The sequence below is a fragment of the Nannobrachium achirus genome (genome assembly GCF_963921795.1).
Source record: "Nannobrachium achirus genome assembly, chromosome: 3".
NCBI lineage: Eukaryota > Metazoa > Chordata > Actinopteri > Myctophiformes > Myctophidae > Nannobrachium > Nannobrachium achirus.
The window spans coordinates 35,621,764-35,635,010 of record NC_137812.1 but is presented as its reverse complement, the minus strand read 5'-3'; the positions used below and the strand labels follow the sequence as shown (position 1 = coordinate 35,635,010).

Below are 13,247 nucleotides of genomic sequence, written 5' to 3'. Positions count from 1 at the left end.
AGTGAGTGAGTGAGTGAGTGAGTGAGTGAGTGAGTGAGTGTGTGTGTGTGTGGGTGTGTGTGTGTGTGTGTGTGTGTGTGACAATGTTAGTCAACAACACGGAGGTCACCGATGATGTGTTCAGCTCAATCAGGAAATGTATGTGAAACAGGCTGAAATCTTCAGCAGTGAACTTCAAGGCTGTGATATATAAAACGTGGCATGTAATTTGTTGTGTGTTTCCATCTGCACCTTGACTAAAGACTTTGGAAATGATATGACACAGACCATTTCAAACAGGGTACGTAATTTAAATTACCATCAGTAGAACAAGCAGGACCAGATACAGAAATCTGTAACCCACCATCAAAATGCTTATAGCTCAACACGTCGCGAGCTTGTAGATCGGCTATTTCTACTATCAATGTACTTTTTTAACACTTCCGGTGCCAATCTCGTCCAGGAATGTGATAAGGGGGAGGGGGGGTGGCTCACCACGGCCCTGTTAACTTGTCCAGAGACAAGTTAACTGGTTACCAGGTAAACAGTCGCTGCTGCGGCTGCTGGTGAGCGAAAACACTACATATCCCATGATGCAACTCAGGAAGCATACAAGTTCTATTTGTTTACAGGGCTCTTCAAAATAAAGCTTAAGTGATTGGCAGCACTCTACAGCCAAATAATTACCAAGATAATGGCAGCCCAAGTGTTAAGTAATAAGCATAAAGTCAAATATGTCAGTCATTTCTTTGTATATTTAGGTTATGTGTCATATCTGCCATGCAATTTCAAATCCTACAAGCCAAACAGAAATGTAATTGTCAACAACAAAAACACAATTAAATCATTAATCGCAAGTGTTATGCCTCATTCACACTACAGATATATAGTTGAACGTTTTGCTTGGTAATTCAATGTAATCTCAATGGAAACCAGCTTTAAAGCTTTCAAAGCTTTGTCCTGAGCGTCTCCTCTATCTTTAAAGCTGGTTTCCATTGAGATTACATTGAATTACCAAGCAAAACGTTCAACTATATATCTGCAGTGTGAATGCAGCATAAGAGTGTCAATTAATCGTGTATAAAATCTCACAATGGTGAAATCTATAGCTCAGATACTGCCAGGCCTACCTACCTCAAAGACTGAGCCACAATGTTCTCACATATTGTCAGGCAGTGGGTCACTCTGTCCTTCTTTGTGGTCGCCTGCTCCTTTTTCCTGCGGAAGGACAGAGGTACGGAACATGAGGAGAATTGAAAGTAAGAAAGAAAGAAAGAAAGGAAACGGGGAGAGAAGAAATTGAGGAGATAAAGTGTTGCAGGGTTCAGAAACAGAAAGAGTATATTTGTGAAATTCAGGACATCAGGAAGAAGGCAACAACACCATATTTAGATCCCTTCCTTCTCCAGAAAGAAATCCACTGCACAACTGGTGTATTACAAAAAAGGAAGGCCAGCTTTGATTTCAATCTATTTTTTTTATTTTTTTTTCAAAATTTTTATCCCACGATTTTTGTAACCCATTTTTTCACCCGGTGCCAATTGCCTAAGCTGTGATCCTGGGCTCTACTCTCCCTCTGACAACCTGGGGAGGGCCCCGAACTGAGCTCATGCTTCCTTCAATGCATGAGGAGTGAGCAGGCCGCTTCTTATCACCTGACAGGGGGAGCTTCCCCGGTTGGACGTAGCGCGTGGAAGGAACACGTTATTCCAACCAGTTCCATTCCCCTCCATCAGGCGCCCCGGCTGGCCAGGGGGAGGCTTTATAGAGACCAGGATTACTGCATGTTTTTGTGAGGGTATCTACCCTAGGAGACACGGGGAGAACATGCAAACTCCACACAGAAAGGCCCTTTTGCCAACCCCACCTAGGGTGTGGGCACTGATGACGCAGAGGAGGGAACACGCCCCCAGCACCCACAGTGTCCCCCGGCGGGAATCGAACCCAGGACCTTCTAGCTGAGGCGACAGCACTATTGACTGCGCCACCGTGCCCCCTTTGATTTCAATCTAAAGCAGAGGTTTACCTCAAAGACACAAGCTCTTATCTCACAATGAGACAAGAAAGGCAAGATACTAATTAAGATAATAAAAGAACATACCAGTCTAATTTTGACTTCCCACCATTGACAGAGATAGCCCGTCCAACTAATTTTGTTTGCGCAAGTATATAAAGTGTACTGTATATTTTAATAGATTTCGGTTTACATTTTCAAACCTCATTCTCTGTAATTTATGTTGAAATGTGTGAAAGCACTGTAAGAGACTTTCCATTTGCTTGGTATAGGTAAATCACCCTTTTGAAAATCACTACACTTAAAAAACTACAACGACAACAATACTATTACTGTTAAGCCAAAGTTTAATACAAGTTCCTTACAACTGCTGCATTTCGAACTAGAATTTGAACTTGAAAGAGTTACAGCTAATGTTCACTAACAATTCCAGGTGCATTCTGTAATGTATAGTGCAGAGGTCTTCAACAGGGGGTCCGAGGAGGTACTGCTGGGGTTATAGCCTATGATTATACATATGAAACACAACATTGAAGACCCCTGGTAAAGGGAATATGGACAGAATGTAAGCAAACAAGAAACAAGATATCTCACAAATAAAGCAATCTTGGGAAACATGATCGAGGTTTAGGTGGATGATGTTGAAAATAAACAATGAATGGCATGTACTGTAGTAAGACTGGCGTGGTCCTTAATTTCTGCCAAAACTCTACATTATTATCTTCAGCTTCAGATTACAGTTCCATTCATCTCAAATCAACCTGCATATAATAGAGTAACGAAGTCATGAGGTCACTCGCTCATCCTCCGGTTTGCGGAAGTAATTTCTCTATGGAGAAGAACATTGAGTCATCTTAGAATCGTCTCATATGAAAATTGTGGTCCAAAAAAAAACGGTCTCTGCGATATTGTCGGGTAGGTGGCTCTGTATGGTTTATGATAGTCAGTCACTCATATTTGATACAGTTTTTCTGGTGAAAAAAGTAACTAATTCGACGACAGTAACATTAGCGGGTTTTCTCACCATCAGTTGATTCTTCATATCCATATGAGTCAAACCACTGAGATAATTTGTATATGTTTGGAACACAGTTCTTATATGACGCGATATGAAAAAAGTCTTTGGGAATTCAGAATGGGGGGAAAACGGGACCCAGGTAGGATGTGTAAATGACGTCAAACTTCGCAGCTCTATATATGAAGACTAAGATGTCAAAGTTTCCATCTCGAGATGAGTGGGATTCTGGGTGATAAAAAAACGTCTGACATGAGCAGGACGTGGGAGTTTTGACAGCTTTACAGGGAATGTGGCATGTGGGAGCATGCCTCTGTATTATCTTTGTGTGTGTGTGTGTGTGTGTGTGGCCATGGCAAGAGAGAGACTGTAAGAGCAACCAATGTGACACAATAATTGTTTTATAGAACAAATCAGGGATAAGTCCATGGCTAAATCACCTTAGTAGGCATTCTGCTTAACTGGTGAAAAATGCTGGCCTGAGAAATGCATGTACATATACCGTACATGCATTTCTTCACTTTCCCTGGCTAAAGGGAGTGATAAAAGTCTTTTCGGGTGATTATTGATAAGCCCTATGGCTGGTATGACAGGTAGCAAGTTAGTGCAGGCAAATGTGTTGCAAATGACACAATGGGTTACCTCGCTGTAGATTACAAACATGGCCACAAGCCCACCACAGTTGAAAACGTTTAATCTTCTTCTCATCTTTGTGAGTTTGACTAAATGTTATATGTGATGTGATGAAACAAGAGTTGTTCCTCAGAGACACTACCCGAAGACCATGCATGAAAGCCCAAAATCTCCCCTGGTCAAGTGGTAAAATATTTGGGCTTAGAGTCCATTACATCTATCTATGTGTACTGTAATACAGGCTTGTCAATGCTCCTGGATTACCCAGGAGTCTCCTGGATTTTGACCCCATCTCCTGGGAATCTCCTGGATTGGCAAATCTCCTGGATTTCTCCTGGATTTGGTATCAAACTCCCAAAATTCACCAGAACACAGGAAATTACATCTACTATGTTGAAATTATATATCTGTTAAGAGGTTTTGGGGAGAGGACCCCCAGACCCCGGTTGGGGAGTTCCGTGCACCCCCCAAAAAACAAATCTCCTGGATTCTGACCGTCCAATGTTGACAAGTTGTCAACATGTGTACATGCATAGATTAGGGTTGTCAACTTGACAACCCTAATCTATGCATGTACACTAAGTACAGTCTGTACTTGGTGTACATGCATAGATTATACTCCAAACGGGCATACGAAATCTACTGGACTATTTTGTACTGGATATTTACTGTGGTTGTGTTAACCATGTTTGGATTATCATGGTGCAAAGATAATTCCTGTGACGAAATGTCTTTCAGAAACCAGCAGTCATATCATGCACGTGCTAAATCAGTGTGACACGCGTCCTCTGTAAAGAGCAGCGCACCACAGACTGCCTTGTTCCATGCCATGGTGATCTGTAGGGCATTAGATCATAAGATCAAAGAACCCCTGAAATCTAAGTCTTATGCAATGAGAGTCTTATTTGTTTATGTAGTATATCCAACCTATTTAACATTATGACTGTCTTACACGCTCATGCAAACCAAATTTCCCATTTAGGAGGAAAATGTACAATTATGCATTTCACTTGACCAGTGAACACAAACAACCCGCCACTATTACCATCACAGAGCCTACCAACACTTTTCTCTTGCCAGTTCTGACGAAAGGCAAGGGAAGAAGCAGAGTAATGGTACCTAGTGTCAGGGATGGTTTAAGATGGGCTGGGGGAGGAGGGCAAGTCAAAGATGCTGTTGTCGTTACTACTAGAGCCTATCCACTGAACCTAAACCAAATCACAGTAGAGCAGGCTACTGTTCTAACACCACTATGTGGAGGCCTGTCTAGTAAATCGTGTCCCATAAATCAATAACCAAAGCAAATCCAGTCTGTTAATGAAGCTGGTGTCCAAGACAGCTACTTTGGCAGGTGCATGCATGCGCATTTTAGCTAACCAACGTTTGCTGCGTTAGTTAGAAATGAACGTTATTTGTCAGGTGAGGGTATAAATGTATGTATAACATACATGCACATCTCTAGCCTGATGACTAATAGTATATAAACCAGATGCATTGAATGTGCCATTGACGACTAGCTTGCACTTAGCTTAGCTTCCTTCAGGTTGGTAGGTGTTGGTAAACCCAACACAACCCCAGTATAAACGGGGTGTGCTAGCCTAGCCGGGGAGCAGTGCTCATCATGGGACAGTGTTGACTTACTGTTTCTGGACCATCTCCTCGGCACTCGGCGGTCCCTGCTGCTGCTGGAATGACTTGAGAGACTCAAAGGCCTTCATCAGCTTCTCCATGGTGGCCATTTTAGCAGCCAGTTGAGTCGCTAGCTTAGGGCTAGCTTTAGCTGGCTAATATTTACAATTGGGGCTTATGGCTATCACGGTGGCGACAAAACAGCAAGCAGACTGGGAAGTGAGCGGCGGGCAGCGGCAGCACTGCTCGCAGACAGCTACTGGCGACGCTGCGCCACCGTGGTGTTTAGTGGCGGACAGCTCCTTTATTTCTTCACCATAGAAGCCGTTAATGAATGGGACGATGCCGCTTGATGAAAAGCCATCTTCTTTTTGATGATGTACGTCGTTGTTGTTGCCCTGGCTGACAAATTCTCACAAGGAAGTGGGAGATGTGACAGTTTGACAGGGGGGCGGGGTGCGCGACGGCAGGGGCCAATCACGCCGGGAGTTTTCCCTGACGGACGGTGGGAAAGAACCAATCGGAGGGGCGGGGAGGGTTGTTTTTTAGAGTCACGGGGTTGCTGCTGAGAATGCGTGCAGCTTCTCTGATGAGGAGATCATAGGCCTACTGAGTATTACTGACTGACTGTAATGCTTGCTTCTCAAACTTTTTGTGTCAAGGACCCCCAAATTGACACTTTAATATTAGCCCGCGGACCCCCATCTGAAAAGATGCCCAGGGACCCCCATGAGATTTTTATGGCTCTAGCAGTGATTCCCAACTATTTTAATTTCAAGGAACCCCAGTTTGACATGCATTTTAGGCTTTATTATGGCATTTCTAAATCTCTGAGAGTTACATACCCATTTGGTTCCTAACTATCATTTAGCTGGGTACCCCTGGAACTCCTTCAAGGACCCCTGGGGGTCCCCGGACCCCACTTTGAGAACCAATGATGTACTGTGTACCTGCTGCTGTGAGAGTTCTCAGTTATCTCATCATGTGAACGTGAAACAAAAGGAGGAAAAAGGAATTCTATTCTCTCTTACTACAGGCTTACTACAGTATACACACACACACACACACACACACTGACAATTATTCCAGCTAGTGCACAAGGGAGAAGGGAAATACTCAAATCTGTATACCGGTACGCTACTGTAGCCTACCGCAGGCAGCCTGAATGAATTTGAATTTCCCACGATCTATAAAAGGTCTAGACTAGAGAAAAGGACCTACAGTGGTATTGAGGACCATATCCAGACTAGAGGATGACAAGGGAGTGGATTTTCACTCCTGTCCCGTCCCACTCCCGCAGAAAAAATCCTGTCCCATCCCAATCCTGGGCCAGAGTAAAAAAATAAATCCCGTCCCACTCCTGTACAATAACTCCTGGTCCCATCCCGCTCCTGGTCAAAATCACTCCCGTTCACATCCCGCTCCCGAAAAAATATAAAAAAATAAAATCGCGCAGATGTTTTTCTATTTTGATCCATATTATATTTGATATCATGTTTATTATTATATAATGTATAATTTTATAATGTTTGCAGTTCAAAGACCTCACTTTCCTGTGCAATTTATTTCTGTGATTTGATGAACTGGTCTGGGATGATTCCCGCTCCTGCCCACTCCTGTTGATTTTCATTCCTGTCCCGTCCCGATCCTGGCATTAATACAAATTTGACTCCTGTCCTGCGGGAATCCCACGGGACCCACGGGACCCGCGGGAATTCCTGTCAAATGTCATCCTCTAATCCAGACACCATCAAAAGTGTACAGATCCTTCTCAAAAAATTAGAATATTGTTTAAAAGTTCATTTTCTTCTGTAACATAATAGATCTTTTTAAACTTTGATATATTTTAGATTCATTGTGCATGCAGTGAAATATTCAAAAGCTTTTTTGGTTTTAATTTTGATGTTTATGGCATACAGCTCATGAAAATCAAAAATCCATGTCTCAAAATATTAGAATATTCCACACAGCCACTCAAAAGAAGGATTTATAATACAGAAATGTAAAAGTTGTGAAAGGTTATGTTAATTTATGCACTCAGTACTTTTGAACAAATTCCTTCATCAGTGGGGCGTGGCATGAAGGTGGTCAGCCTGAGGTACTGCTGAGGTGTTATGGAAGCCCAGGTTTGCTTTTATAGAGGCCATAAGCTCATCTGTGTGGTTGAGTCTGGTGTCTGTCATCTTCCTCTTGACAACACAACACAGATTCTCTGTGGGTTTCAGGTCAGGCGAGTTTGCTGGTCAGTTAAGGCTAGTAATACCATGGTCACTACACCAGTTACTGTAGTTTTGGCTCTGTGGGCAGGTGCCAAGTGCTTCTGGCTAAAGGAAATCATCATTTCCTTAAAGCTTGTCAACCTACAGAAGTGCAAAGTGCTCTAAAATCCCCAGGTAGATGGCTGTGTTGACTCTGAACTTGATAAAACACAGTGCACCAACACCTGCAATACAATGCAATGCTGGTTTTGCCCACACTGCGTTTTATCAAGTTCAGAGTCAAGACAGTCATCTACCCAGGGATTTTAGAGCACTTAATGCTTCCGTAGGTTGACAAGCTTTATTGAGATGATTTATTTTAGCCAGAAGCACTTGGCACTTGCCCACAGAGCCAAAACTACTAAAAGCCAAAACTTATGGCCTCTTATCAAAGCAAACCTGGGCTTCCATAACACTTCAGCAGTACCTCAGGCTGACCACCTTCATGCCACGCCCCACTGATGAAGGAATTTGTTCAAAAGTATTCCATACAAAGTACTGAGCGCATAAATTAACATAACCTTTCAGAACTTTGACATTTCTGTATTATAAATGCTTATTTTGAGTGGCTGTGTGGAATATTCTAATATTTTGAGATATGGATTTTTGATTTTCATGAGCTGTATGCCATAAAAATCTAAATTAAAACAAAAAAAAACTTTTGAATATGTCACTGCATGCACAATGAATCTAAACTATATGAAAGTTTAAAAAAAATATTATGTTACAGAAGAAAATTAACTTTTACACAATATTCTAATTTTTTGAGAAGGATCTGTACAGGAATTAGTGTGGTTGCTATAGGCAACACACTTATAGAGGGTATGCGCGTGACATCATCATACCCGAAAGTTATGCAGGAACGCCTACTGAGTGGCAGCCCATACATCCAAACAGAAAAGTCCTATCTAATTGCATTAAACAACGTTAAACAATGTTAAACTCATTTTGCTACTTGATTTGCCACTTTCTGGATGCGCATACCCTCTATTGTTCTAGGTCCGAGAATTGTTTGCCAGCAAAGTTAACCTGCTTTTTGTTAACCGTTGCACAAAAGAAAATTAAGCTTTTGGTCATCACAATATATAATATAATGGTATTAGACAGAATTAATTGCCCAGTAGATTCCTCACAACTCGCGTCCGTGCAACCACACTTGTAATTTCCCAGAATTGCACCTTTCTAGTTATTGGTGAGTTTAATTGGGATCAAATAGCCCCCTCACCCCACACACACAGACACACTGGTTTATAAATACCAAATACAAAAAGAGACAAAAAGTATGTTTTTATACAAACGGCAGTGTATTATTTCATAATTACAAATGTCAGATATGGTACAACAACCAGTGATACAACTTGTACAAGAATTACAATGACTGCAGTGGTTGAACGACATGACTGTACAAAAAAAAAAGTAAAGAAAAAAAAAAGAAAAAAGTAAAGTCAAAGACTCTGTTTGAATACCAAGAAAATACATCAGTCCTTCCTTCCCTCCAGGAAAATTGATCTGATCTGGACTGATGAAAGCGAAGCGCCGGTTAGCTTCCAATGATATATCGGGATTCGGTAGTTATTATCTCACACAGGTAGAACAGACACTGCCTTTTAAATACCTCTGGTGAGTGACACCCCAGTTTTGTTTTGGATTTTGTGCGTGTGCGTGCGTTGGGGCACCATCACTATCACTACTTTAAATGAAGGCAGGAGGGAAGGAGATACTTGTATTCAAACAGGACAGTCAGCTGGTCATCTTGTCATTTATAAAGTTATATCCTCAGATACCAGTGTGATATGTTGGCACTAGAAGATCATCATTTACATATACAAGGAACCTGAAGTTTTACAAACCAATACATGCTTGAATAATAAAACATATGTATTTTTTTTCTCCTTTTCTTTCTTTTTAAACAGGCAATACAATGCACTTAGTGCAGACATTCAAAAAAAATGAGCTGTTTAAAGTTCCTTTTTATGTGTAGGACGTCTATCAGAATGGAAGGAGGGACAGAGGTTGAAAACAAAAATGTTTGAGTGTGAGGATGTAACAGATGATAATTGGCACATAGAATAAAGGCTGTCAGTCTTTTGTTAAGTTCTTTAGGGAAGGACAAACAAAGAATACAATTTGTTTGTTTAATCGTGCTTTTGGTATCATTGTCAAAAGGGTAAAAGAGTCAAAGACACATCCTATAGTCATTATCAAAATACACCTTAGTGCAATGAAACTAAACATTTCTTTACTGCTATATGGATGGCAAACACCTTTTCCTTGTGTACCATTGTGTGTGTACAGTAGTGTGTGTGTGTGTGTGTGTGTGTGTGTGTGTGTGTGTGTGTGTGTGTGTGTGTGTGTGTGTGTGTGTGTGATAAAAAGCTTAGGTACATGTTAGAAATACATCATTTACAAGGTTTTTGAGGCTAACAGCTAAAAGGCTAAAATCTACATCCGCAAGAGAAATTGGCTTTGAAATGTGCCTGAGAGAAAACAAAAACAAAAAAATATATACGGTATACTGTATATGTATATAACAAGACACTTAGAAACTCAAGTGACGACAAGCCAACCACTGGAGCTTGATGCACTATGACAGTCCTGATCTGACAAATGGAATGTACTGTAAGGGACAAGGATTCCTCAACCACCCAAGTCATCTTTTGAAATCTATTCGAAATTTTGAGATCTACAACTGTACCATTTTTCTAAAAATGGAATTCAAACGCCTATGCAAAGTGTTAAATGATCAAATGTTGTCATAACCGTTTTCCATTGTGCACAGACATTCTGAAAAATCTGCATACCGGTAGTCAAATTTGATCAGTTTAGATACTTGAACCCTTACTGAGAAAATTAGTGTGGCTGATTTAGATTTAGATTTGTATTAATCCTATATGACAAATCAACTTCATTAAGTTGACATAAATCAATAGTTGTTTATGGATTATAGATACAGTATAATATGCACACACAAAGCCATCAGATCCAGGTCTGGTTTTCACAGCATTAAAACAGGAGTGGGCAGGGGCAGGTAAGGATAAATTATACCGTTGTCAAAATGGCTTAAGATGCATCTGAACTGCAAATATAAAGTACATAATATTGATCATAAGTGACTGACATGATCTATCATTATGAAACATACTGATAAACAATTTGACCACGACTGGTTGACCTGGAAGGAACTGACTCCTATTGTGTGTTATGAAAGTGAACACAAAATGTTATTCTACAAGTTGTTGCATTTTCCTGGACATAATGTAATGGTTATCTGTACAGGCTGGAGTTGTATCATAAACAAGTAATTCCTATGGAAGTGCAACAGATGGAATTTTGATGGAATAGGAATGATTCTTCTTTTTAACCACTTAGAAGGTTTCAAAATCGTTTTGAAATTATTTAGAAAATAACTGAACTTCTAGCTCACGACACTTGTGGGCTCGTAGATGTGTAATTTTCTTAAATGTTATCTATATTCTTTTGGAACATTCTCACCTATAATGATAAATAGGGGTTAAAGTGGTTAATTATTGGATTAGTGGAGGCACTGTGCTATCTGATCAACAGGCAAAAGGTGCATTAGGTAAACAGTCCAAATCAGGATGTTTCTTCTTTACTCATTCTGAACACTGAAGCTAGTTGGATATGAAAGCAATATGTTGTGTGAATCAAGCCTGCTTCAACTGCAAGACAGATCTGAGATATGGCTTCATCGTCACTGTCCTCACCATCCTTATTTAACTGATGTTCACAGTCAACTCTCTTACTTCTGACAACTTATGATATGGACTGAAAGGTACTGTAAAAGGGCTGTATTCATCTGAAAGAAGTTCTGTATTACACATGCAATCTTTTCACACACCAAAAAAAAAAGATTTTACCAAGACATCTGGGAAATGAAGAAGCATTAGATGTCCCTTGTGAGTGAATATCGTAACACACACATGTACTTAACAGTTGTGCCTCGCAAAGGACACACAAACGGCGATCAAAATGTGAATTAGTCTTCTGCACCCCTTCAAGCCTAAAAATGACTAAATAGGGCTGGCAGGAATGCTCACTGTCACTGCATGCATCATGAAATGACCATTTGCTTATGCCAATATCCACACACAGCTGCCTAATATCAACATCAGCCACACAGCTGCCTAATATCAACATCAGCCATCCATAGAGTACATACCCTTCCAGTCCAACCTGCCTATGGGATAAGGGGAGGGAGAGGGATTATCGTGGCGCAGACGTCCAAACCAACCACTTGTGTCATTTGACCTAAAGGTGTAGCTCAGGGGAACAAATGGATAGGTTTAAGCAGCATGGCACAAACATGGAAAATTCACTTGGAATCCATGCCTTTCATTCAGATTTGCTTAGGATACTATGGGTGTAGGAGGGGTAGTTTGGAACAAGGTGAACTTGATGTGCTAAAACATGTCACATTGGCCAAATCAATAACAACAAACGTACAGCACATACAAAACAAAGGCCATTATGCTACATAGAGAAATAAAATAAAATAAAAAAAGACTACTGGTACTGTGCTTCTGGGGGGGGGGGGGGGGGGGGGGGACTAGGAAGGGGGGGGGGGAAATCCTCGATACACATTTTCCATATTCATTCAAAAAGAAAAAGGAAATTAAAAAAACTGTTATGTATGCATTCAAGTGGTACTTTTATGGCTTTTTGTACAATACAACCTTTAGTGAAAATATACATCTAGACATAATTCAAGTACAAATGTACAAAATCTTTAAACTCATACTTTTTTCTTTAATTATAATACACTTTTAATACAGCTCATAAATACAGGTCAACATTCATCGAGTTCGTAAGATTTGCGCTCGGGTGGAGTTGTTGGTAGAGGTCGGCGGCGGGGGTGGGGTGGCGGGTGGGGGCGGGAGGAGGGAGGGGGAGTGGTTTAAAGTCGTGAGGGCTCTTCATTCTCATCGTCACTGTAGCCACTCTTAAAACAAACCTGGAGAGAGCCAAACAAATATTTGCATCTTCATTAATTGTCAACTGACTATCATACAGTATCTTTCCAACAGTTGTTACACTAAGTCCCTATATGTGCCATTGTACAATGAATAGCAAAAGTTGCCCATCTACAAGCTCACAACGCATTTCAATGAGATGAGCCGGTAGATTGTCTATTTTCGAACATTTTGATGACATTCGTCATTAAATGTCCAAAATAGGGACGCTGGATTGAAAGATATACCAATACTGTTGAGCATGAATTAATCTTTTAAGATGTATTTCAGGCATTTTGTGCGCTTTATTCCAAACATAGTGTAGAGAGAGAGACCGGAAACCAAGGACAAAGAGAGAAGAGACATGCTGGACAAGGCAGGGGTCAGATTGGAAGTCGGGTCCTAACGCTCCAAGGAGCATACAGACACCAGACATCCTAAATTCCTCCTTTTAAACAGAAAACTCAGATGTACAAGCTCACAACATGTTGACGCGTTAGGGGTTTTCAAATAGACAAAGTATATACTGTAAGTTCACAGTGGTTAAACTGATTCATTAACTCATTTTGCTGGGGACCCCCTGGGGTAACATGTTGAGAACCACTGATATAAAGTGAGGACAACCTGTTAGCAACCTTAAGCCCAACAAAGGAGCAGAGGGTTCCTCAATCACCCGTTAGTTGATACTCTGCCTTACTGCCATAATGGAGAGTTGATCCATATCCTTGTGCCAGCATATTTTTATAATC

At 40.9% G+C, this 13,247-nt stretch overlaps 2 protein-coding genes across 5 annotated transcripts in view; both read right to left on the bottom strand.

The window, feature by feature from the left end:
* Positions 1-5,654, bottom strand: part of htt (huntingtin) — a 55,224-nt gene extending 49,570 nt beyond the window's left edge. For all 4 annotated transcript variants that reach the window (XM_080720959.1, XM_080720961.1, XM_080720960.1 and 1 more), the window contains exons 1-2: positions 5,283-5,654; positions 1,114-1,197 (exon numbers count right to left, since the gene is read on the bottom strand). In XM_080720959.1, coding sequence (XP_080577085.1) covers positions 1,114-1,197; positions 5,283-5,380 — 182 coding nt within the window. In that variant the 5' untranslated portion in view covers positions 5,381-5,654. The remainder of the gene's footprint in view (positions 1-1,113; positions 1,198-5,282) is intronic.
* Positions 5,655-12,085: 6,431 nt separating this feature from the next.
* The window catches only part of LOC308281685 (G protein-coupled receptor kinase 4-like), an 86,187-nt gene continuing 85,025 nt past the window's right edge, over positions 12,086-13,247 (bottom strand). Inside the window, 1 exon segment of the mRNA XM_080721931.1 lies at positions 12,086-12,500. Within this exon segment, the coding sequence (XP_080578057.1) occupies positions 12,444-12,500 (57 nt within the window). The 3' untranslated portion in view covers positions 12,086-12,443.